At 41.2% G+C, this 24,047-nt stretch overlaps 8 protein-coding genes across 8 annotated transcripts; 4 read left to right on the top strand and 4 right to left on the bottom strand.

Annotated features, from left to right (window-relative positions):
- Positions 1-4,221: 4,221 nt before the first annotated feature.
- Positions 4,222-7,137, bottom strand: HO173_005215 (uncharacterized protein; the record flags this gene model as incomplete). Its single annotated transcript, XM_037307133.1, has 6 exons — positions 4,222-4,620; positions 4,684-4,798; positions 4,852-4,989; positions 5,045-5,448; positions 5,502-5,849; positions 7,015-7,137. The coding sequence occupies 6 exons, from the start codon at positions 7,135-7,137 to the stop codon at positions 4,222-4,224; spliced, it is 1,527 nt and encodes a 508-aa protein (XP_037166257.1).
- Positions 7,138-7,179: 42 nt separating this feature from the next.
- On the bottom strand, positions 7,180-8,094 carry HO173_005214 (uncharacterized protein; the record flags this gene model as incomplete). The annotated part of the gene is made up of 1 exon (XM_037307132.1): positions 7,180-8,094. The coding sequence occupies one exon, from the start codon at positions 8,092-8,094 to the stop codon at positions 7,180-7,182; it is 915 nt and encodes a 304-aa protein (XP_037166256.1).
- Positions 8,095-8,721: 627 nt separating this feature from the next.
- Positions 8,722-9,569, bottom strand: HO173_005213 (uncharacterized protein; the record flags this gene model as incomplete). The annotated part of the gene is made up of 3 exons (XM_037307131.1): positions 8,722-9,029; positions 9,088-9,367; positions 9,429-9,569. The coding sequence occupies 3 exons, from the start codon at positions 9,567-9,569 to the stop codon at positions 8,722-8,724; spliced, it is 729 nt and encodes a 242-aa protein (XP_037166255.1).
- A 2,790-nt stretch (positions 9,570-12,359) lies between these two features.
- HO173_005212 (uncharacterized protein) lies at positions 12,360-12,641 on the top strand (the record flags this gene model as incomplete). The annotated part of the gene is made up of 1 exon (XM_037307130.1): positions 12,360-12,641. One exon carries the CDS (start codon positions 12,360-12,362, stop codon positions 12,639-12,641), a length of 282 nt encoding a protein of 93 aa, XP_037166254.1.
- Positions 12,642-13,193: 552 nt separating this feature from the next.
- HO173_005211 (uncharacterized protein) lies at positions 13,194-13,400 on the top strand (the record flags this gene model as incomplete). Its single annotated transcript, XM_037307129.1, has 1 exon — positions 13,194-13,400. One exon carries the CDS (start codon positions 13,194-13,196, stop codon positions 13,398-13,400), a length of 207 nt encoding a protein of 68 aa, XP_037166253.1.
- Positions 13,401-14,344: 944 nt separating this feature from the next.
- Positions 14,345-16,843, top strand: HO173_005210 (uncharacterized protein; the record flags this gene model as incomplete). Its single annotated transcript, XM_037307128.1, has 2 exons — positions 14,345-15,112; positions 15,230-16,843. 2 exons carry the CDS (start codon positions 14,345-14,347, stop codon positions 16,841-16,843), a joined length of 2,382 nt encoding a protein of 793 aa, XP_037166252.1.
- Positions 16,844-21,315: 4,472 nt separating this feature from the next.
- HO173_005209 (uncharacterized protein) lies at positions 21,316-22,532 on the top strand (the record flags this gene model as incomplete). Its single annotated transcript, XM_037307127.1, has 2 exons — positions 21,316-21,764; positions 21,821-22,532. 2 exons carry the CDS (start codon positions 21,316-21,318, stop codon positions 22,530-22,532), a joined length of 1,161 nt encoding a protein of 386 aa, XP_037166251.1.
- Positions 22,533-22,699: 167 nt separating this feature from the next.
- Positions 22,700-23,389, bottom strand: HO173_005208 (uncharacterized protein; the record flags this gene model as incomplete). The annotated part of the gene is made up of 1 exon (XM_037307126.1): positions 22,700-23,389. One exon carries the CDS (start codon positions 23,387-23,389, stop codon positions 22,700-22,702), a length of 690 nt encoding a protein of 229 aa, XP_037166250.1.
- Positions 23,390-24,047: the final 658 nt, after the last annotated feature.

The following is a 24,047-nucleotide window of genomic DNA, read 5'->3' as shown; positions in this document are numbered from 1 at the left end:
TTTTAAATTAAAACTATTTATAATAATAGAAATTAAGTTATTAATAAAAAAGTAGCTTTCTTTTATTTATTAAAATAATAAATATTTTTAAATTAATCTCGCTTTTACTCTATTATTTAAAGTTAAAATAAAATTCTATAATAATATTACTAAGAAATTTAAAGTAGAATATAAATTTATATAATAAAATATATTTATAAATTAAATATATTAAGTTTAAGATATTTAATTATTATATTTTTAAAAATAAATATAATAATAAATAATATTATATATTATATATCTCTCTAACTTCGTCTAATTTAAACGATTTATATACTTTTTTTTAATATATTTAATTTCTAATTTAATTAGTTTTTAATATAATAATTAATTAATCTTAAAATTAATTTTTATAATAAATTAATCTATATTTATATTTTAAAATTTTTATTTATAATTAATTATATATAGTTTTAAGTTAAGTTATTAATAAAGTCGATTTATTAATTATAACTTTAAATAATTTATTAAGAAGATAATCTACTTAATTAATAAGATATATTAAAAATAAAATTATTAAATAAATACTTCTTTTTTAAATAAAGATATAATTATTTAATAATTTATAATAGATAGATTTAGTAATATAATTTAAAAGAATAATTTAAAATAAAAAGAATAATAATTTAATAGACTAATTATATAGAGTAGTTATTAATCTGTCTCGTCGATTATCTATAAATTAAATTACTATTTTATATTATAAAATAATAATTTAATTATAAAGTTATTCTATACGACGTTAGCGTAACTACTTATTTAGATATATAAAATTAAAAGAATATTATAAAGATAGTTAATAGTAATAGTAATATAATAAATCTACTCTTTATAATCTTATACTAGTTCGATATTTAATAAGAGAAGAAATTACTATAGTAGATAAATACGAAGAATATTACGAAGATAGAGTAGTAGTAGTAATATAATAGATCTACTCTCTACGATCTTATATTAGCTCGATACTTAGTAAGAGAAGAAACTATTATAGTAGATAAATATAAAGAATATTACGAAGATAGAGTAGTAGTAATAATATAATAGATTTACTCTCTACGACTTTATATTAATCTAATACTTAGTAAGAGAAGAAATTACTATAGTAGATAAATATAAAGAATATTACGAAGATAGAGTAGTAGTAGTAATATAATAGATCTACTCTCTACGATTCTATATTAGCTCGAAATATTTAATAAGAGAAGAAATTACTATAGTAGATAAATATAAAGAATATTACGAAGATAGTTAGTAGTAATAATAATATAATAAACTTACTTTCTACGATCTTATAATAATCTATTTAATTAGTTACTTAGTTAATTACTTAATTAATTATTTAACTAAAGTATTTAATTAAATAAGAGAAAAAAATATTATAATAGATAAATAAGAAGAATATTATAAAGAAATTAAGTAATAATAAAGCTATTATTATTAAGAATATCGCTTAACTCTTTAAGATTTCATATTATATACTCTTCTATAATTCTATATTAAATTATTATATAATAAGCGAAGAACGATATTATAATTTAGCTTACTATCTTTATATATCTAGATAATATTATATTATAGTATATTACGATAATAAGTATATAAGAGAAGAATTTACTACGTCGATTATAGTTAATTAAATCTCTATAAATAAGAATTATCTATCGAATAATATATATTTAAATGAATTAAAATCGTTCGATATCTTATCTCGATAGCTATTTCAGCTATTTAAACTATCGTAGATATAAGAATATTCTAGTTATTTTAGCTATTTAGACTATCGTAGTTATAAGAATATCTTAGTAAGTTTAACTAATAAAGCTATTCTAGTTATAAGAATATCTTAGCTATCGTAATTATAGAGAAGTCTTAACTATTTCATCTATTTAAACTATTATAGCTATAAAGATATCTTAGCTATTTTAACTAGTTAAACTATTATTAAGCTATAGAAATATTTTAATTATTTTAATTATTTGAAATATTAATAGTTATATTTAACTAATATTAAACTCGATTTTACTCCTATACGTCTATTAAAAGAATTTATATTTATAATATAATATAATAGCGATTATAGCTATAATTAGTTTATAATATAATATATATAATAAAAGTAAGAAGAATAAGTAAAATTTAAAGAGATTTATAACTCTTCGATAAAGATTTTATTAAAGTTCGTAATATTACTTAATCGGAGATATAGCAAAAAAAAAATAAGACTATTTTTACTTTAAATTATTCTTTTAAAATTCGTTACTAAATCTATCTAGTAATAAAAATAAATTATTTATTATATAAAAAGTAAATAAAATTTAACTTAACTTAAAATTAAAGCTTTTATCTTCTTTATTAATTTTATAATAATAAAAGTAAATTAAAAATATATAATAAGCGATTAGAGTTTAATTTAACTTAGAGCTAAGATAAAAATTTTATTTAACTTAAAAAAATTTAACTTTATAAATTTAATTTATAAACTTTTAATTAAAGTAATAAATATAATAAATTATAATTAAATCTATTAGAAAGAAAATTAAATATCTAGAAATTTTTAAAGATATAATAAACTTTTAAAAAAAAATTATATATAGAAGTGTTTTATATAATTTATAAAAAAAAATTAAAAAAAAATCGCTAAAATAATTTTTATTAATATAATTTTTTTTTTATATTAATTTTAATTTTAATATTATAATTTATATTTTAATAAATTTATTATTTATATATTAATTTTACTTATATTAAATTTATTTATAAATTATTTTAAATTATAAAATCTAAAAAAGTTTATTATCTTTCTCTTTTATATATATTTTTTATTAAAATAAAATATATAATTTTTAGAAAATATTAATATATATAATAGAATAAGATAGAGCTAAATTAGAAAATCTTAAATTTATATATATAGTTAATTATTAATTTATTAGATTTACGCTTTTTAATTAAATATCGTAAGTAAATAAATTAATATTTATAATTATTAAAAAAATAGATATATATTATTAATATATAGAAAAACTTCTTTATTTTCTATTAACTTTTTAAAATTTAAAATTTTAAATTTTAAAGCGTAGTCTACGCTTTTCGAATTTTTAAGAATTCTAAAATTTAATCTTATAATTATTAAAGCGTAAGAAATTTAAATATCGCTTATTAAGAGTTCGCTCGATAGTCGAATAGCTCTAATTAAAAAAAAATAGATATATATTATTTAATTTTAAAATAACTTTTTTATTTTCTATTAAAATTTTAGAATTTTTTATTTAAACTATAGAGTATAATATAAGTTTTTAAATAAAAAAAAATTACTAAATTTAGTCTTATAGATATTTAAAGATAAGAAATTTAAATATCGCTTATTAAAGATCGCTTATTAAAATTTACTCGATAGTCTCGATTTAAAAAAAAGATTATAAATTTAATTTATAGATCTTTACTCGTATAATATAAGTTTTTAAAAATAAAAAAAAAAATTATTATTAAAATTAATTAGATAATAATTTAAAAATTATAATATAATAAAATATAGATTTATATTTAATAAGATAAGTAGAAAAATATAAAAAACTTTTAAATTTATTAATATTAAATTAATATATAAAAATCTTATTAATATATTTAAATAATTTAAATATTTTTATAAGAATATAAATTATTTAAATTTTAAATTTTAATAAATTAATTATATAATTCTAATTCTAAATTAAAAATAAAAATAAAAATATTTTTTATTATTATAATTATCTTTAAATAATAAAAATTAAAAAAATAATTAGAATTCTCTATCGCTATAAAAATATATATTATAATTTATAATTTTTTATATAATAATTTTTTTTCTTAATTAAATTATATTTAAAAATCTTAAATAATAAAATATTATTTAATACGCGATTAGATATTTATATAAAAATAATATATAAATTTTAATTTAATTGATAGACTTGGCGGGATAACGAGGTACCCTCATTACCCCGAAAGGAAAACATTACCCCGACCCCACCCCACCCCGTCAAAACCCCGACCCGAAGCGGGGTGGTATTGGGTACCCAAAACCCCGCCCCACTCCGCCCCGTTGCGCAGCGTATAATCAGGGCTGATATTGATAACTCTTCCAAGAGTATTCGGCTCTCAGCTCCTCGTCATGCATTTCTTCGGAGCTATCCTACACCCTTAATCTGTCGCCGTTGCCACATGAGGTTCAGCATGGGTTCGGGTGCCCGGTTCTCTGGTCTTCGTGACCCCAAAGCTCTCATTCAAAAAGACGGCGTCCATGTCTTCAAGGCTTCGTCTTGCCGTCTCCGGATAGAACAACCACGTAATAGGCACGAAAGTTGCGTTAAGTGCAGCCCAGATTAGATAAAGTCGATACCCAAGCCCCTGAATAGCTTGTGGGGTGATGTAGACAACGACGAAGTTAGAGAGCCAGTGGGAGGCTGCACCGAGAGCGACGCCCTTGTTGCGCGTGCGAAGGGGCATGATTTCAGAAGCATACATCCACGAGACTGGAAGAATCCCGAGGGAAAATGCGTCGAAGAATAGGAAGGTGAAGGCTACGAAGGCCCATTGAGACTGTCGCGAAGACGATTGTCAGCCTTGGATGTCCCCCTAAGACGGGAAGACTGAGGGACCCACTGTAGTAGTATCCAAAGCCAGCATAGAAGAGATCATTATCATGCAGAAGCAACAAGCGGCTGCGCTTGACATCAACATTTTGCGACGGCCAAAGTGCTCAATGAAAAAGTATGGACTATAACTCCGTCAGGGGTAATTCAGGAAGGCTCGTGGAGAGGGTAGACTAACAGCCAAGAAATAAGGAAATACTGGAATCCTAGCACGCCGGAGATAATGAGTGAAAGCTGCGTGGACAGCCCAATATTGCGCTCGAAAGTAATGGGCAAAAAGTAAGCCAGTGAGTTAATGCCACACCACTGGTTCATCCTGACCCCAGTACGTTAACATCGGTCTTGCGAATGGATAGGATGGAGGCACGTACATATACGGGCCAGCTCCTAGGAGCACACGACTAATGTTCCTATTTCTACCCTCTGTGAATACCTCACCCCACGATGCCGAGCCTAGCAGAAGCTCCTGTTGCACAGACGCCTTGACTTCATCTCGCTGACGAACGACACTAGGGTGCTCGATGCTTACGTCCCTGCCTTCTAGCCTAGCGAAGATCTCCACAGCTTCTTCTAGCCTGTCATGTTGAGCGAGCCAGCGAGGTGATTCTGGGAGGATCGGCAAAGCGATGAGAATGATAACCAGAAACACTCCTTGGAAGGCGATTGGCCACCTCCATGCGAAAGAGGAGGGTTCGGCTTGGCTGCTGGCGAGGCCCATAAATGTGCTGAGTGGATGACCAAAGGCGATCAACGCACTCTGAATGATGAGAAGTGCCTGTTCGCATCATCAGCGAGAGCTTCTATGATCGGCTAATTGTATATACTTACCCCTCGATTATGGCTCTTGAAGCTCTCAGCTTGCCAGACAGGCACGTTGACTGTGTTGATCCCATTGCCAACTCCGGTCAAGGTTCTGGCAATTATCAACTGCACGCTCTCCGTTGCAGATGTCTGCAAAACGGTTCCGACTACCATGATCCAGCATCCCCACTTGATACTACCTTTCCGCCCATAACGATCAGCAGTCAGGAATGCCACGATTGCGCCTATGAAACAACCAATGTCATAGATAGCGGCGATGATGCCTTCGAGCTTGGCGCTTGGATTGTCGAAATCGGCGCGAAAAGAGCGCAAGCCAATTACAGCGCCGAGGACACCCTGGTCGTAGCCGAAAAGCTTGTAGCATGTGAGTCAGTCTTCAGGTGGACCGTCAAACTTCCAAGACATACACGTCACGTACGCATTAAGCTTTCAAAGATCAAGATAACTCAAGTAGGCGCTACGGTAACACACTTGGTATAGTAAAGATGAGAGTGGATGGGAAGATAGACCTACAAGGAAAGCTGTTCCACAGACCGCAGCTATGGCTCCTCGAAGGGTAGACCCCGTCAACAGTCCTTGCACCAGTTTTAGCAACGAACCTTACAATGCTACGGTAACGAGGAAGCAGAAGCGAACTTAGGATAAGTGTATCAGAAGGAGAGCAAAGCCATCCCCTTATGCGGAAAAGAAATACTGAAGTATTGAAAGTGGGCTGGCTCTTTTGTGATTAGGGATTGTGGTAGGTAGAGTCAACGTTGGTTGTCTTGGCCAGAGCACATTTAGACCAAGATGATCAAGGCAGGGGGCCAACGCTTGGGAAACTGGAGTAAAATACCGTAAGAAGGAGACACTGACGAGTGCTCGAGGTCGGATAGCTGAGTGTACTTGGATGAAGATGCGGAGCTAGGCCAAAGGTTGTTGAGCATGGCTAATGGGTTCTGCTTGTTCTTGTCGGGCAGTGTCTTTTCGTACTTTGTGGAGAAGATGATGCCAAATGTCTCGGGCTAACTTAGGCAGCATTCAGTGACACACTCTTCTTCAACAGGCATGGAGCGCTTATCGCTGGGCGCTCTCTGTTCACTTCTTGCATGCACTTACCTAGACTGCGCATTTGCCAAATGGACCAAGAAGTCTCGAGTCAGCTGTGAGCTCTCCCTCCTTGTCCCGTTCCAAACCATTCTTGAGGTCTCGATTTCCGACTGATGGGGGTTCTCTAGCGATTGTTGTAGAGTAAAGATCATAAACAGTAACAGAGATAGCGCGCCGATACTTGTAAGCGCCGAGCAAAAAACGCCTCAATCTGCAGGGGCAGTTTTTCTTGGCACACATGACATCACCGTGTTCGCTACGAAACTCGGTGGATCTACAACAGTACAAGGTCAACATACTCGCAAATAGGGGCTCCTCGACACGCAACATTTTGCAGCATCAGACAGCCTCATACACCACCAGTCTACATCCTGTCTTCAGACGAACATTAACCATGAGCTTGTTCTTCCACGAGACTATCATGCTCTACCTCGCAACGCTCTCCCTCACCCTTCCCTGTCCAAGCTGGAGGAGCAATAGAAGACCTGCCAGCATCTAACAAAACAACCAGTCCCCCATCCCACGTGCAACAAGCTTCTTCGGTCAGACTCATCACCGCCTCTCGTAGGTTCCAGTGTCTGTCCCTTCCTGCTTCTCACCCCCATGAACCCATCTCCAACTCATGCCTACTCAACACTTTCTCGATCTCCCCCGTTGTCCAACTCTGCCTCTGCTCTGCGGCTGTTATCTCATGGTTTTTCTCCAGTGAAGTCAGGTTAACGCTTTTTAGTAGCCTTCCTTCGTCGTATCCGTGGCGTCCCGGTCCCCTTCGTGGTTGGTGACGAGCGAACCCACTCAAAGAGGCTTCGCCACCAAGTCCAAATCGACTCTCCATGGCAGCTATCTGCTGCAGGTCCCCTAATGTCGCCGGCCTCATCTCCAATATCGGCCGATTCTGCATACTCCATGGATGTTCCACTTCTTGCGACTCCAGCGCTCTGTTTTTCGCGAACTTATTGATAGCTTCTTGGTAGTCCCCTGTTTGAACAAGGATTCTTTTGAGTTTCTCCTTCTCGACAGGGTCTGTTTGGTAGGCCATGAGCAAATTGTAGGATTCCGAAGGTGGCGTCTGCTGTCTTGTGGGCCTTGGCACGGGACAACCCTTCTCTTGGGGGTGCAGGTACGACTTGTATCGATCATTTGTGTGTGGACTATGGGTTGGCTGCAAAGGTTTCCGCCAAGAGAAGTCCTCTCTTGCTATGACCCAAGGGTGTTTCCTCTTGTACTGTACATTCAACTTTCGTCCGAACACTTGATGGTAATTGAGCTCCAGGACCACTTGCCGCGCCTCCTCCGACGTGGCAAAGGTGGCAAATGCCATGCCACGAAAGTCATCAAATTCGTCGTAGAGATAGTTCAAAGCCCTTGGTGGTGGGAGCTTCATTTGGCTCATGAGGTGTAGCAGATGACCAGTGTTCCAGTGGATGGGAAGGTTCTTGATCATGGTTGTCGTTGGTATGATCTCCTCATCGGCATCAGTCGCATACTGCTTGGAATGTGCAAAGGCCATCTCGTTACATTATGAAGGTTCTTTCATTGTTCATTAGCTATGTGATACAAAGATTGCTTGAAATCGGCGGTGCCAAGGCACTAGAGCAAACTAGTGGGGTGTTTAACACATTATAAAAACCTGGGCCCAGAGGAGGTGTCTTTAACACATTAACTGTACCAATCTAGCTAGATCTTACACACTGCTCGATGAAGGTGTTAAAAAGCGTTGTGTTACATGCGCGATGGGCCGGGAGTTGTTCGGCTCATTGACCAGCGATAGTGAGCCTTCAAAACAATCAAGATTACGCGGAGGTCCCAGATCGCAAATGAGGACAAGAGGCAATCTGGGAGTCAAACTCTCCACGTACCTTTCGTGTGTAGTTTATCGCTTCAATCCTGCTCCTTTCAAATTTTGCCCGTCAATCATTGTGATGTTTTGAAAGTAGGTCGGGTATCAGGCCTACGGTGCATCTTAAATCCCTACAGATCCTAGTCTCTCTCTACTCATACGGCATATGAGAAGATAAGCAGGTTGTCCAGGATCCTTGTAGTGGATTCCCGGAAAATGCTCCGTACGCCTTCGCAATGACCAAAGATGACTCTCGCAATTTTGCCACGCGTGGCCTCCGGATCTACTCGTACAACTTCAGACGGCCAACAGTATCTCCTCCTTGCACATCAAGCGGTAGCAGAGCAGAGTTGAGAGAGTGAACCCATTTCGATCGTTGTTGAGGCGCCAGAGAACCCGAAAGAAACCCGAATGGCAAGACAGGGTGGCAAGCGCCCCCGGAAGAGTGGTATGATTGAGACTCCAGTTGGAGTGGTCGTCCATATCCTTCAATTGCCATACTCTGAAGCCATCCGGGTCGGCCAGTGAGAAGAGTCGTTTTGCGATAGGATCGAAATCACTACAGATATCAAGAATGATGTCGTAAGAGACCTTCTGACCATATGCTGCACGGCAAAAGGGTCAACCTTGGAAAGTCATTAAATAGATCAAGAGTGATCGTACAAATAGCAGCGGCAGAATTGTTACTGAAAGTCTGCTGGTTGAAAACATTGCTCGGGTAAGTGCACGTGACATTGAACTGGTTGTCATAGTCTACTGGAACGAGAACGCGTTTGTCATTGCCTTTCCATGAGAGCATGAGTACATCATCGCTAACAGCAGTGGACAAGATGATGTCCCTCTGCGCAACGGCTTCGGGGAGCATGAATCTAATCGCGCTCTGGCCAGTTGAAGGCTGTGGGAAGAATTTTTTGCCATCAAGGATGTGAGACCTGACCACCGACTATGGAGTAATTGATCCATCAGTAACGAGGTCGTCGGCTCTCGGAACCAGCATCACCTACGTGGAGACCGTCTGCAGCATTGATCACGTCTGTGAAAATTGCCTCTCTGTCCGCCAGCATTATTGCTGTTTTGGTAACATCCATCGACTCCACTTTCAGACCGGACTTCCCTATGATACCACTTCCGAGCGTCACCTGCATCAATTGCTGATGTAACTGCGGCTGTTGTGGCTTGCGGTTTTTCCCTCCAGCCCCACTGCCACTGGTGGGCAAGGATCGACTGCTAGGCGGTATACCAGGAGCGAGGGAAAGTTCGACGTATTTTCATTCACATCAAAACCAGCGTCGCCGGAAGCGTGGGTCCGAATACAAAATCTTATTTACGCCACGTACTGATCCAAAAGATCCGGCGCCCTCAGTTGAGTTCATAATGAGCAATGCACCAAAAACCCTTTCAGTGGAGCTTCGTGCTTCATGGGACTCCATGGATCTGTCTTTTTCTCTCTTTCTTCCCGTTGCCTCATCGTAATTTGCACCTCTTTCTGCATCTACTCGCTTGATGTTCCCAAATCATTTCTTGTACAGATGATATTCCTCGTTATGTCGGTCAATCCAGCTTCTTTCCCTGTGGGGCAACTCGAAAAGTACAAGACTACGCCCGCATTACCCTTTCCACCGGGTATTGTGTCAAACTTCGCGGCCCGCAATCAGCGCGCCAATATTTACAAAATTCCTTGCGCTACCCTCTTGGGAATAGTCTATATTTTTGTCTGTATTCGCATGTATGTCAAAGTTTGGATCAAGCGTAGGCCGGGCTTCGACGATCGTAAGCTACCAAACGTTTTCTCGCTGATTGTGCATTGTTGCGACGGTAGGTTCGCTCAACCCAACACCGCAACACTTTTGACTCATATGGTATTATAGATGGGGGTTACTGCATGCTTCGGAATGGCGATCATGAGTAAGTACAACTTTCAAAGTATGGCAATCCTTTTGTTGACTACGTATCAGTGTCACAGCATGGGGTTGGCAAGCACCAATGGGACGTACCGCTGTCCGAAATCCCTTTCATAGTCCGAGTAAGTGAACAGGAAGGATTTCTCATTGCGCAATGACCTTACACGATGTAGTTCAGGAGATACAATAACATAGTCTTACCGCCTACCATGCTCTTTCTCAGGCTGTCACTCCTGCTGCTATATGTACGCATCTTCGCTACCGATAAAGTCACCAGATATGTTAAGGAATAGTTCTTAATATCATAATATTGGTGTGGTGTAAAGCTGTTCTATTAATCTATGTGGTCTGCAGGCACATAGTGCGGAGGAGGCGCGCTAAGGCCTAATGAGGAAGGTGTACCGAGTGTGAAGGATTAATCCGTAACAAGATATCTAACATACTTTGAGACGACGTTTTGTATTCTCGCACATACCATTTTGATGTTCCTTAACATCTTCTTATACGTTGACCCTGTTGTCGACACCAACAAAGCTCTCGGGGCTGTGAATCTTTTCAGTGACATTTGTATACTATGCGCTCCTATTGCAGCATTTTCGACATCTCAGCTTTCTGTCAAAAAGAAAATCGGCATCATGTTAGTATTCATGATCGGAACTATGTATATTGTGTCTTTTTGCCAAGGAAGAAGTGACTCTGCTAACGTCAACTCAGAGCTTGCGCGATGAGTCTTGTAGGCCTTATATTTCGACTACAAGTTCATCAAACGGAGGTGGATGCCACGTACCTTTTAGCAGGCACTTGTCTAGTCACGTCCGTGCCCCATACAGGGATTCAACCGCCTCAGCTTGCTTTCTGAAACCGCTAACTTCACACAGCACCATCGAACAACAGATAGGTCTGATGTGCGCTTGCATGCCTTCTTTCCCAGCCATAGTCAAGAACTCGCCAACCCTCCAAAGATGCATCCACTCAGTTCAGAATCTGGGCTCGTGGACTCTCAACCCGAGTCCGCCCTAGCTCGACAGCAGATACGAGGAGAAGTAACCAAAAGCGCTTTAGTCTTGACGGGTCTGTAGAAGACAGCTTAGAGCTCCACGGCAGGGAGACTTCCACAGAAGCCGTGTTGCCTGAGAGCCCAAAGTCGTAAAGGATTTCGTTGCTAGAGATTGCCATTGTAATTTGACCATTCTCGAGAAGAGGAATTTACAGGGCTCGCCATCTGTATCAAGGGTTGCTGTTGAGTAAGGCAGCAGAGAGTGACAGGCAAAAATCAGCAAGCTCTGGTCTTGAAGACCAACATCCCTCAGCCTCGTCGACCAGGCTGCTGCACTCCACGGTCGCCGATTGTCAAAGAGCAGACGCCAATCGGGATCCTTGGGATCAGTAGTTGCAGAACCTTGCAACCAATTCATCCAAAGACGCACTCAGCTACAGGATGCAAGGCGTTGTTTTCATTGCAACGCCCACTACGGTATCTAAGATTGGCGGACCAGCATCTGCTTAGTAGAAATACAATTCCGCGACGTTCTGACGGTGGCACAAGGCAGTAAGGTATATTGACAATCTGGGAGAAACTTACACGGTCCGCAATAGTCTTCTGGACGACGAGACATTTCCGAGGTTCAGATGTTGTTTTTATGTTGAGACCAAAAGACATGAAAGTTGTTGACGCGCCGCTATCGCCAACGCAGTCTAGACTATTTCAGACTAGCGCAGCGTCTCTTGGTAACAGCGGGCAGCGATCATGCGACTGTTGACCTCGAGACATTCCCATCTATAAAATCAGGTAGGTACTATGAATCACATGGGTCTGCTCCTCGATCATCTGCCTTGCCAACGATACAATTCTTTAGCGACTAATGCCACAAAATCTACAGACTCGATGGCCGATTCAATTGCTGACGTGGCGGCTGTGGCTCTTCGACGCAACGGCAAGAAATTCTCTCGCGAACCATGCAGGAGGTCGAAGCTTCCATGCGACCATATAAGGCCAATGTGTGATGGATGTCAACGTCGGCGAGCCCCTGAAAGATGTGTCTACCACCCTGCGCCCATGACCAATTGACAGCAGCCAAGCCCGTCAACAGTCAACTAGCACTGGATGGTGAGGCTCAGGCCCGTGCTTTGAGTGATCCGGACCAGGAAGGCTGGAATCTAAACTCCGTTGTGGGTCGCGCATTTTGGCTCCGAGTGTCCGTCATCCGCATCAAATTCCGAGAGGAGATACTAGAACTCTCTCTCGGCGCAAACACAGCTAATCTGGATGGACGAGCCCGGTATCACACCAAACAGAGCATCAGAACCAGCGAATAATCTGCAGTTCAAAACTCTCAAAGGACGCCTCCGACGCGCGGGACACTTTCTACCTTCGAAGCTCAGAGATCGCTCAGAGATCGACCAGATCGCTGGGTATTGGAGCGCCCAATATCTGAAAACTTTTTCCAGCTCTCCGAACAATTCGATTTTGTCTACGACGGTTTTTGTACAAAGAAAACTAATTAAACGATCGTGGGTCCCACCGGCTGAGCTTGTCACTATTCCAAGATCTCTACTGTCGAGCATACTCACATTGACTGGCAATCGCCACCGCCAAGGATGGTACTCCAGTGATTTGCCTTGGCTGGTAACTACTCGTGAGGTAATATCGGTGTCAGGAGATGGCTTATGCTGTATCGATCGCATTATATGCACTTCCACCGGCAGGAGTCCTTGCGCTCGAGCTTTTGCATCACTCGCGCCGCAAGCTGCCGGCAAGTCCTGACTTTCCACGCTCGAAAATCATCCAGAGCCTGAGCAATTTAGTCTCGTCCATTGATTTTCATCGTTTGCCCGACCAATGGAAACTTTGTCATTTGCGGCCCAGCCATGAAGATGCTCCAAGCGATACTGGGTACAGTACTATCGCCCGAACACAGCTATAGTGAAATTGAAGATGCCGAGCCCGCCTCTGCTTTGGACACGCTCACGGAAGAGACATTGGATGATCAAATGTGGCTAAGTAACAACCTTGACATGGAGTTTTGGACCAGTTTGGAGGGCCATCCGCTGCTTGCCTGCGCGGAGTTGGCGTAGTATGCTTAGCGTTTGGAGCGCAATCCAATACTGCAGTCAGTCGCAAACGATGCAACCTCGCGAGCTAACCTTTATTAAGCATTTTCTCGACATTCAGCATATGAGCAATTCCACTTGCACTTGCGAAACTTCGTCTTCGACTCCCACTAGACGCTTTTCGGCTTCCCCTCAAGCCTTGGCCCGCCCTCGTCCCGAGAAAAATTGGGAGGTGGGCAGTGATCTCGTCGGCGAGAGCTTGACTAAGTGCAGACTCGCACGTGGTTAGGAGTAAGTCTATGACATATATCCCAGACCCTTTCTACGGCTGTGCACTCTAAGATGGAGCTTGTGAGGCCTAGGAACAGGCTGATTGTCAAGGGAGCCGTGTAGTAAAGCATCGGGAGGCAAGTCATAGCGCACATGGAATGGAAGCGGATCGGATGCTGATGAATTACATCTGCCGAGAATCAGGACCAAGGTACCTTAGTATATCTTTAGTGTCATTGGCAAGACGCATTCAGGCTAAACGGCTGATCCCGTAAGGCTAGGCAATTGGTGTTTCCCTTTCCCCGCATCTATAATAAAGCATAAAAGCATAAAAGCATAAAAAAAGCATAAAAGAAAAAGTATAAGATGATGCATTAAGTTTCCTTTCGTCATATATCCAGGAACGAATATATTGTGTTTTTGCGGGGTTATTTGCGGGGATACCAAGGAATTCCCATGTTTACCCGGAGCTTGCCTTGGCACCATTCACAACCTTTCTTCATCTCATAGCCGTGGCTTTGAGCAATGGTACAGTCGCCGGACATGGAAGCGGGGTTACAAGGGAATCGACCAGGGCAGCAACGGCTTTCCTCCTTTTTTTCATAGCCTCACCGAGGGAGTATAAAGACCAGCATAATGCCGACTGATGTGTCGGTTTCGTCGTCACGTCCATCCGTAAATTCATCCGAGCTCTCAAGATGCTTGCAACTTCAATCATCCTCATCACCTCTTTCTTGGCGTCGGCGAGTTTCGCGCAGGACCTTCCGTATGGCGAAAGCAACTACAGCTCCCAGGCACAGCCTGACTTGACACCTCAGACCGTCGAGACTCTCAATCTATCCTTCCCTGATTGCACAAGCGGACCTCTCAGCACCTACACCATATGCAACCTATCTGCAAGCTATATGGACCGCGCTTCTTCCCTCATCTCCCTGTTTACCCTGGAGGAGCTGATTAACCAGACCGGCAATACAGCCCCAGGTGTTCCTAGGCTTGGCCTTCCCAATTACCAGGTCTGGAACGAAGCTCTTCATGGATTGGACCGTGCAAACTTCGCCAAAACCGGCGACCAATACGAATGGGCGACCTCCTTCCCCATGCCAATCCTATCTATGGCATCCATGAACCGCACACTGATCAATCAAATTGGGACCTTGATCTCTACGCAAGCTCGTGCCTTCAGCAATGCGGGAAGATACGGTCTTGACAGTTATGCCCCCAACATCAACGCGTTCCGTAGCCCATTGTGGGGCCGTGGGCAAGAGACACCTGGTGAAGATCTCTTCGTAGTCTCTCAGTATGCCTACGAGTACATCACGGGGATGCAAGGCGGTGTTGAACCAGAGCACCTCAAGATCGTTGCTACAGCAAAACACTTTGCCGGTTATGACTTGGAGAACTATGATAACCGATCCCGCCTTGGATATGATGCAATCATTACTCAGCAAGACCTTGCCGAATTCTACGTAAGTGATTCTCTTAGACATGTCCCCCAAAGAGGGAAATTGGCAAGACATGTTACATTTCTATCGATTGGCCCAGGGCTTTGCTTTGAGAGTGCGTTGCTGACTCAGAATTTTCAGACGCCACAATTTCTGACCGCCTCAAGGGATGCAAAGGTCAACAGTGTCATGTGCTCCTACAATGCAGTCAACGGCGTCCCAAGTTGCGCCAATTCTTTCTTCTTGCAGACTCTTCTCCGCGATTCCTGGACGTTCGATACTACCGACGGCTATGTCTCTACAGACTGCGATGCTGCGTACAACATTTATGATCCCCACATGTATGCTTTGAACACATCCAGTGCTGCGGCTGACTCCGTCCGAGCTGGCGCCGACATCGACTGTGGCACAACCTACCAGTATCATCTGAATGAATCCATCATTGCTGGAGAGATCACTCGTGAGGAAATTGAGTTGGGTGTGAGACGCCTGTACTCCAATCTTGTTCGTCTCGGGTACTTCGACGGCAATGGCAGCGAGTACCGTCAACTCACCTGGAACGACGTTGTGTCCACCGATGCGCAAAACATCTCCTACGAAGCTGCAGTCGAAGGCATCACCCTACTCAAGAACGATGGCACCCTACCATTATCCAAATCTACGAGCAGTATCGCTCTCATTGGTCCCTGGGCTAACGCAACCGTGCAAATGCAAGGCAACTACTTTGGCACACCGCCTTACCTCCTCAGCCCTCTCGCCGCTGCTGAGGCGTCCAGTCTCAAAGTCAACTACGCCTTTGGCACCAACATCTCGTCGAACTCAACCGAATACTTCGCCGGCGCCATGGCTGCAGCCAAGATGTCCGACGTCATCATCTTCGCTGGCGGTATCGACAACACAGTCGAAGCCGAAGGCTCAGATCGCATGAACATCTCTTGGCCCGGCAACCAACTAGATCTCATCTCCCAGCTCAGCTCAATGGGCAAACCTGTCGTAGTCCTCCAAATGGGTGGTGGTCAAATCGACTCCTCATCCCTGAAGAGCAATCCCAACGTCAACGCCCTAGTCTGGGGCGGCTACCCAGGCCAATCAGGCGGTCAAGCCATTCTCGACATTCTTACCGGCGCTCGGGCACCGGCCGGCCGCCTTATCACCACGCAATACCCAGCTGAATATGCCCTTCAGTTCTCCCAAGATGACATGAACCTGCGCCCGAACGGTAGCAATCCAGGCCAGACCTACAAATGGTACACAGGCGAACCAGTCTACGAATTCGGCACCGGGCTCTTCTACACCAACTTCAGCATCTCCGCCTCCTCCAACAACGCCTCCACAACATTCAGCACATCCGATCTGACCTCAGCCGCGCATCCCGGCTACGCCTACACGGACCTCATGCCCTTCATCAACTACACCGTGACCGTCACAAACACCGGCTCGGTCGCCTCTGACTACTCCGCCATCCTCTTCGCCAACACCACCAATGCAGGACCGGCACCCTATCCCAACAAGTGGGTCGTTGGCTTCGAGCGCCTAGCCAGCATCGCGCCGGGTGCGAGCAGCCCGCTGACTATTCCGGTCAGCATCGGCAGCATGGCGCGATACGCCGATAATGGGGATGCGGTGCTGTATCCTGGTAGTTATCAACTAGCGCTGAACAATGAGGGGGATGCGGCCACTCAGGTGACGTTGACGGGGTCGGAGGCAGTGCTGATGCATTGGCCGGAGTGGGAGCAACAGGTTGGTCCAGCATGAGGGGATGTAGTAGCATGAGCTGAGGTCAACACCGAGTGAATGTAATGAAATGCCCCCTCAGTCATAAAGGTGGCTTCAAATTTCTTTGACAATGACGACGGAAAGCCTTTGAAAGCAGAAAAGGTGATGATAATAATGTAAAAGCCTTTGATACGTAGCCATGTATTCTCATACCATAATAGTCAAGAGCCATCAGTTCAATATCAATCGTCGAGACTCGAAACTCGAGAACCCCGATATCTTCTGGGTAGTAGTAGTCTTCTTGGGATGCACCAAGCAGAAACTGAGCTCCTGCTTCTCGAGGCCAGCAGTAATCAACCTGTGGTGCGGCTTGTCCATGTTGTAGTTTCCCGTCACCGCCATCATCTTCCTTCCAGCCCCTTCCGATTTCTTGACCTGGTGTACTTATCTCGTTCCCTCGTTATTCACCATGTAATATCGAGACTCACGCAACTACCAAAACAACACATAGAAAGCCAGACTCCCACCCTAGCAGAAATTCTATAGAAAACAACCAACAAGGTGACGAGAGACGAAGTCTTGCCCTCCGAAGCCGCGAGTGAGCCAAATTGAAAGGTGTCGGTATGTCTACGTAGACCGAGGTCTTCGGCTTGGCTCACATCAGCATCGAGAGGCATGGCGACCGGATAACTGAAGTCGCAAATTTTAGTAGCCAAATCGTCATCTTGCAGGGTGTTTTCGGAAGCAATGTCAGATATGATCACTGTTTTGGAGTGTATGTATTCGATCGTTCTCGCTAGCTTTAGGAATCCATCGGGCAGTAAGACGGGACGGGGGCTGCTTTGTTTCGGAGCAGCTACGAAGCGATCCCTGTCTCATCAAGGCGATTTCAATGCCTTCGTTCGAGATTTCAATTCACCTAACAATGCCAGAATGGTGGCCTCGGCGTTGATAGATATGTTCCTCATTGTCCAGAAACGCACAACCATTTCCGATCAAGTGATCTTCTATACGTGATTCTTGAGGCAAAGCTTCCGTGTCTCTCCATCACGCTGCGATTTTGAAGACAGTCTCATTGGGAAGGATTACAATCCCTATGCGACCTGTGCGTACGACGTCTGCCACCAACGGGCAAATCACCGAATCATACCCTGAAAATATAGTTCCTTGCCGAATCATACCCCTACACCAAATCCTACCAAAAAATGAGGTATGATTCGGTAATTAGGAGTATGAACTGGTAGGGATTCATACTTTCGGGCTATGAATTAGTAATTTGCTCCCAACCGCGATCCATTGTGTTATAACAGGCTTGAAGGCATGCTAGAGAAGAGAAGGTGTTGATACGATATAGCAGGTACCGAAAAAGGACTCGACTTGTAATGTATAGATCCTTCACGGTCTTCACATCGATGCTCGATCGAGGCGATTGTTTTCTAATTTGCGACTGTTGAATCACTCTCCACCATCTTCAAAGTCTCATCTGTAGTTGATTGTTTGAAGACGTTATATCCAGTTGAGTTTGTGAACCTTTACACACCTAAAATCCTTGACTTGGGATGACGCTAAGACAGAGTCTAACCCAGTGTATGCTAGCCTCGTAAAGATCGTTAGATTACCTTAGCGAGTAGCAGCGACCTTCTTTTACTATATATATACGATAAATATACGATTATTTTATTAAAACGTATTAGTAAACTATCTCCGCCTTTAGACTATAAAGAATAAAAAACGAACTAAATAATTAACGATTATATATCTTAGTACGTATTAATAAAAAATCGTATCGAGTTAAAAATAACTGTAATATTTTTAATACGTTTTATAGATTAAAATCGTTACGATATCGTTACGAATTATTAATATCGTTATAATATTATTATAATATCGTTATAAAACTAAGAAATCGTTATAAAATTAAAACCTATTTCGAAAAGAATAAAAAATTAAGAATCTCGCAATAATAGCTTAGTTAAGGTCTATTAAGAATAAGATATTTATAAAATTAATTATTTTCAAATAATAGATATATTCGTTAATTCGAACTACGGATCTATCTTACTCTATAAATTTTTATTACTCGATTAAATTTACTTAAGCTAAAGAAGAGTCTATTTAACTATATAAGATAATTTATATAAATCTATTATTACTAAGATATCTATATAAATATCATTATTCTATTAATTTATAATTACTATTATAACAGACTAGATCCTTCGATTTAACGTATTAAAATTTGATACGCTTATTAAGAGAAATCAATTTGCTATTATTTCGAAAAAAAGCTAGTCTTAGAATTTAGACTCTATATTTTTAGAGAGGGAATCGGAATATTATAATTCCGAGTCGATTCTATTATATCCTCTCTATAGAGTCTAAGTAGAAAACTATAGAATCGCTATATTAATCGTTATTTTATATAAAATATTCGTAATAGTTAATCGAAATGCGAAATTCGCGACTTTTAACGATTTTTCTACGATTATTATATAAGCTAATTCGAGATCGCGATCTTCGCTAACGCTTATAATATCTATCTTTAATTAATTAATTTTTATTAGAAAAATCTTAGATAATAGCGTATTATATTTAATACTATTAAAAGATTATATAATAAATTAAATTAAGAAATTACTTAAATAAATTTATTATATTACTCTTAATTAGAAAGTCGAATACTTAAAATATATTCTCTATAGAAATATATATTAATTTAAATACACTTTATTTAGAAGTTAAAGAAATTATAATATATATATTTTAAATAATATTAATATAATTAATATATCTAGAATAAGCTTATATAGATATAAAATATATTAAAAATATTTAGATATCTAACTTTCTCTATAGCGATAATAGCGAGATATCTTTAAACTTTAAATATTAATCACTGCAAATCTGAAAAGTTCCTATAAAATTTGAAATTGCGATCGCGCGTTTATCGCGGAAATTATAAAATCCGTCGAATTAGTAAATCTAATTAGAATTCGCTTAAATTCCGCCGGTTTAATAACTATTCTAATCTTTTCGCTAATTCTATCAGTTTAATAGTAATATATATAAAAAAGAAAAGTTCTAATAATCGACGTTACGACGATAAGGTTTTATAATAACAAGTATTAACGTCAACTAAATTTAACTACGGAATTAAACGATTTAATAAAATTAGTCGCGTAAGTAATACTCTAATATAGCGTATAATAATATATATATTAATAATAATATATATTGATATCATATGTATATAGAATAATACTTAGAGTATATTAGAGTGTATTATATAAAATTTTAAAGTTACTAAAAAATTTTTAAAGTTACTAAATTAATAGAACTAGCGAAAAGAATTAGATATAGATAAAGTCTACTTAATAGACTAAATCATGCTAAATCGTACTTATAATGCGAACTCGACGGAAATCGTACGAAAATTCACTTTTCAGATTTATAGATAATCTCTTTATACTTTATAATAATATTCTTTCTCTATATAATAACGAAGTTTAAAAACTTTTAATAATTTAAATTAAAAGAAATTTAAAAATTTATATATTTAATTCCCCGCGTACGAAAGTAAGATAAATATCACTTTAGCGATTTTATAAAATTTTAAAAAACGAGTATCTATAGCGGATTAAACTCTTTCTTACTCTTATTAAGATAAAAGTTTAGATATCGCGAAAGTGCGGAGGAGTAGAGTAGTTACCATGATTTTAATAGTACCTTATATACTGTTAGCAATACCTGCGGCTGATACTTAGTGTCTATATGTACGCAGGGGTGAATATCTCATATCAGCCAAACCACCAAAAAAATGAGGCTTGGCAGGGTTTCCTGCTCAGACCCACTGCGTGGGGCCACTGAGACTAAAAAAGCACTACTAAAAACATATGACGTATTTAATCCTTTTCGAAATCATGGTTGTATTACAAAGCTACCGCCAAAAGGCGGTAAATCTTACTAATTTGGTTAAGGTACGGTTAGCGCAACTCATAGCCCTCCGCTAAGGTAAGGCTGTAGGGTTGAGTGGCTGAAGTAGCCGCTCCCTTCTAATCTCAGCATCACCCTTTATGTTTTTGTAAGAATCCCATAGTTTGGGGTATGAATTTGTAATTCGCCCTTTATGTTACGGAACCGGAAGTATTACCTTGCCACCATACAACAGTATGCAATAGTCATCGCCCTCGTCTGTATGCTGCTGCCCGTTTCCCCTGCTGACAGCTCATTACTTTCCTAGCCTGTTTGCTGACCTTGAGCGAGAGCTGAGCGAGAGCTGGTACCTTTGAATTGCCTCAGATGTCCAAGACGGAAGGTATAACAGACATGTTGGAGGTTCTGTGTCTGATGGCGGAGATCTACCTGCATTCCACACTGGAGAGTGTTGGAATGTTAATCTCGCTAGTGCTGAGCGCATTGGAGCACAGCAGCTAAATGACATCTTCGCCATCTCCATGCTCTCTTTTCACGTTCGTTCTTCAAATCTGGTTGAACTGCCTACTCGCGGAAAAATGTTTTCACCACCGCCAATTGTAACACTCGTTGCACTGTCCTTCCTCGCATTCTTTCAATTTTGTATTCTCCGACCTCAAGTTCTCTATTTAGCACACAAAAGTCAATCTTTCGCAAGTGTCTCTTCAGAAACGCCTCCAAGCGCCTTGAACAAAAACACATCTGCGATCGACCCTCTCTTACCAGATGTCTTACGACCCAAGATTCGACAGGTCAGCATGCGCGTCTACAACGCGACAAATGAAACAAACGATGCCCTTGACGAACGGTGCATGGCTACTCATATCGAATACGGGAAAAGATGGGGATACCCAACCCATGTACTGCGTGAAGACGTGAGGGGAAAAGGAGAGTGGATGGAGTTGGTCTTTAGCAAGCCGCTATACATGCTATCCCTTGCAGTTGCTGAGATGGCCAAGCCGACGGATGAGCGCGCAGAATGGCTCGTGTAAGAATCAATTCGAGACTCATTCGATTTAATCCTGAAGCTGACTCGCCAGCTAGATTCTTCGATTCAGACACGATCCTTTTGAACCCAAACATCCCCTGGACCCTCTTCCTGCCCCCGTCCGACTTCTCCGACATCCATTTTCTCGGCGGCCGAGACTGGGGATTCGGAAGCGGCTTCAACGCCGGCGTCTTCTTCGTCCGCATAAATGAATGGAGCGTAAAGATGCTGACCGAGGTCGCTGCGCTCCCAGACCTACGAACGGACGTGGAAATTGATCACAACGCAGAACAGACAGCATTCAAGTGGGTGTTGAAACGAGTCGGCTACCGCGAGCACGTCTTATACCAGCCGGTTGAGTGGTTCAACGGCATTGAATACTCCCATAACCATTTGCCTCGGGTGCAGGATGGGGACATGTTGATTCACTTCTGCGGCCTGAAGAAGCACAAATTTGGGGCGGTGCAGAGATGGTTGGATAGATTAGAGCGGGCCCCGCATGAACTTCAGATCCCGCTGGAGAAAACGAGTTACCAAGCCAACATCGATGCTTACTGGACACGGTTGATGGAAGCAAGAGATCTGACACAAAAGCTCGACCGTCTCCACGATGGCAATGATACTACCCAATATTTACTCCGGGCCCAGGCAAGGCTACAGCAAATCATTTACGACGAAGCTGACAAGTCCAGCTTTTTTCGAGCTGTCATCAATCAGGTCAAATCTGCTCTCGCTGCGGCTGAAAATCCAGCGAATAGTACAAAATGAAGATCGCCGAGGTTAATAGGATCATAAATACACGTGAAAGCGGCGTCGCAGCGGAAACGTCTGCAAGTTCAAGCGCTGCGTTATTAATACCACTTTGAAAACCTGATTTCAGCTCAACAAACGACCCTCGGGCCCGGTGAACCGCCTTGAATCTGGCATCAAGGCCATCAGATATCAAAAGCACATTTCGAATCACAGATGACATGAACGCTAGCCTGCGTGCATCTCCCTGCTCTCCCAACATGCAACCTGCAATTCATGGGACACTGGCCTCTCATATGCGGCAGCAACTTTGCCACCTCGCTGTCATAGCCCGCTCGCTCTTTCTCGATTTCTCTACGCCTACCTAGCGGAAACTCAAGATGCCATTCACCCATGTGCTTCCCACACGTGCTTGCACCCGGACGGGGGGGTGAAGCAATAGCTCTAGCCCAATGAAAGCCATGCATGGACTCAAAGGCACCGTTCTGCCACATGGAAATGAGACGGTTTGCGCGGATATCTATCTCCAGCGAGAGCTTTTCACATCGTGACAACATATAGAAAAACATTCTTGGCTCAACCCCAAAAGACTCCGTGTCGACCGCTGCATTTAACAGCTTGTTCCTGCCCTCCGAGCCTATCTTATCAAGCCAGCTGTAGTCCGTTGTGGAACCAGTCAGGAAGACGAAGTCGAAGGAATGGTACTGATGGATGGTTTCCTGGTAGATCTGTCGACATGTGAAGAATAGCCCACTGCCGTTGGTGGCGCTTGACCAGTCTCGACCAGACACGTAGCGCCTTCCTCTGATATAGATGTGCTGGTAGACCGTGTTGCGCAGCTCCGGTGGTAGTCGGAGGAAGCCTGTTGAAGGCATTTTGGGAAGAGCGCTTTTAGGAGGAATTGTCCAGTGCGAGCGAGCAAGTTATAAAATCTATAAGTAGTTATGAGGTACGCAAACTCTGCTGCACGTTTGCTGTTTATTCCATTGTCATCAGTTTTCCCCCAACTGTTGCAGCGGGACAAACAAATCGTACTGCCCTTCTGGACAAAGCTGCTTTACATTGGGTGGCTCGCTGCGTAGAATAACTATACGCCGAGATCGGAGAGGAAAAGACCGAGTCTCCTCTCGCGAAGGTACGCTTATGTCTTCCCATTTTCCCATTCCTCTTAAAAGCTGTCCGAGAAGAAATCAAAGTCTCAGAGAATCCACAGATCCTTATCTGGCCGCACGATTTCGATATGGCAGAACCCGATCTTTTGTAAGGCCGGGTGACGCTGGATGGGAGCCCGGAGTGTTTGCCCTGTTCATGGCGCCTGGTCCCGAAAGCGGCATCAAATAGAACGATGGAAAGGACTTGACGTGATGGTGCGATTGGAGGTCGATAGGGCATGTGGTCAGAACATCGTACCAATCAGGTATTACTTTGATGATATGGACGAGGGGTTTGCTTGAAGGATCTCTATACCATACGTCCCTGAGATTGTTGGAGTGAACAACGATCTACTCTTCTTCAAGGGTTCTCTCTCCAATG

The sequence above is a fragment of the Letharia columbiana genome, assembly GCF_014066305.1.
Source record: "Letharia columbiana isolate WasteWater2 chromosome Unknown Sc0000013_s0, whole genome shotgun sequence".
Taxonomy (NCBI): Eukaryota; Fungi; Ascomycota; class Lecanoromycetes; order Lecanorales; family Parmeliaceae; genus Letharia; species Letharia columbiana.
Note: the sequence above shows the minus strand (reverse complement) of the source record. Positions and strands in the feature narration are given on the sequence as shown.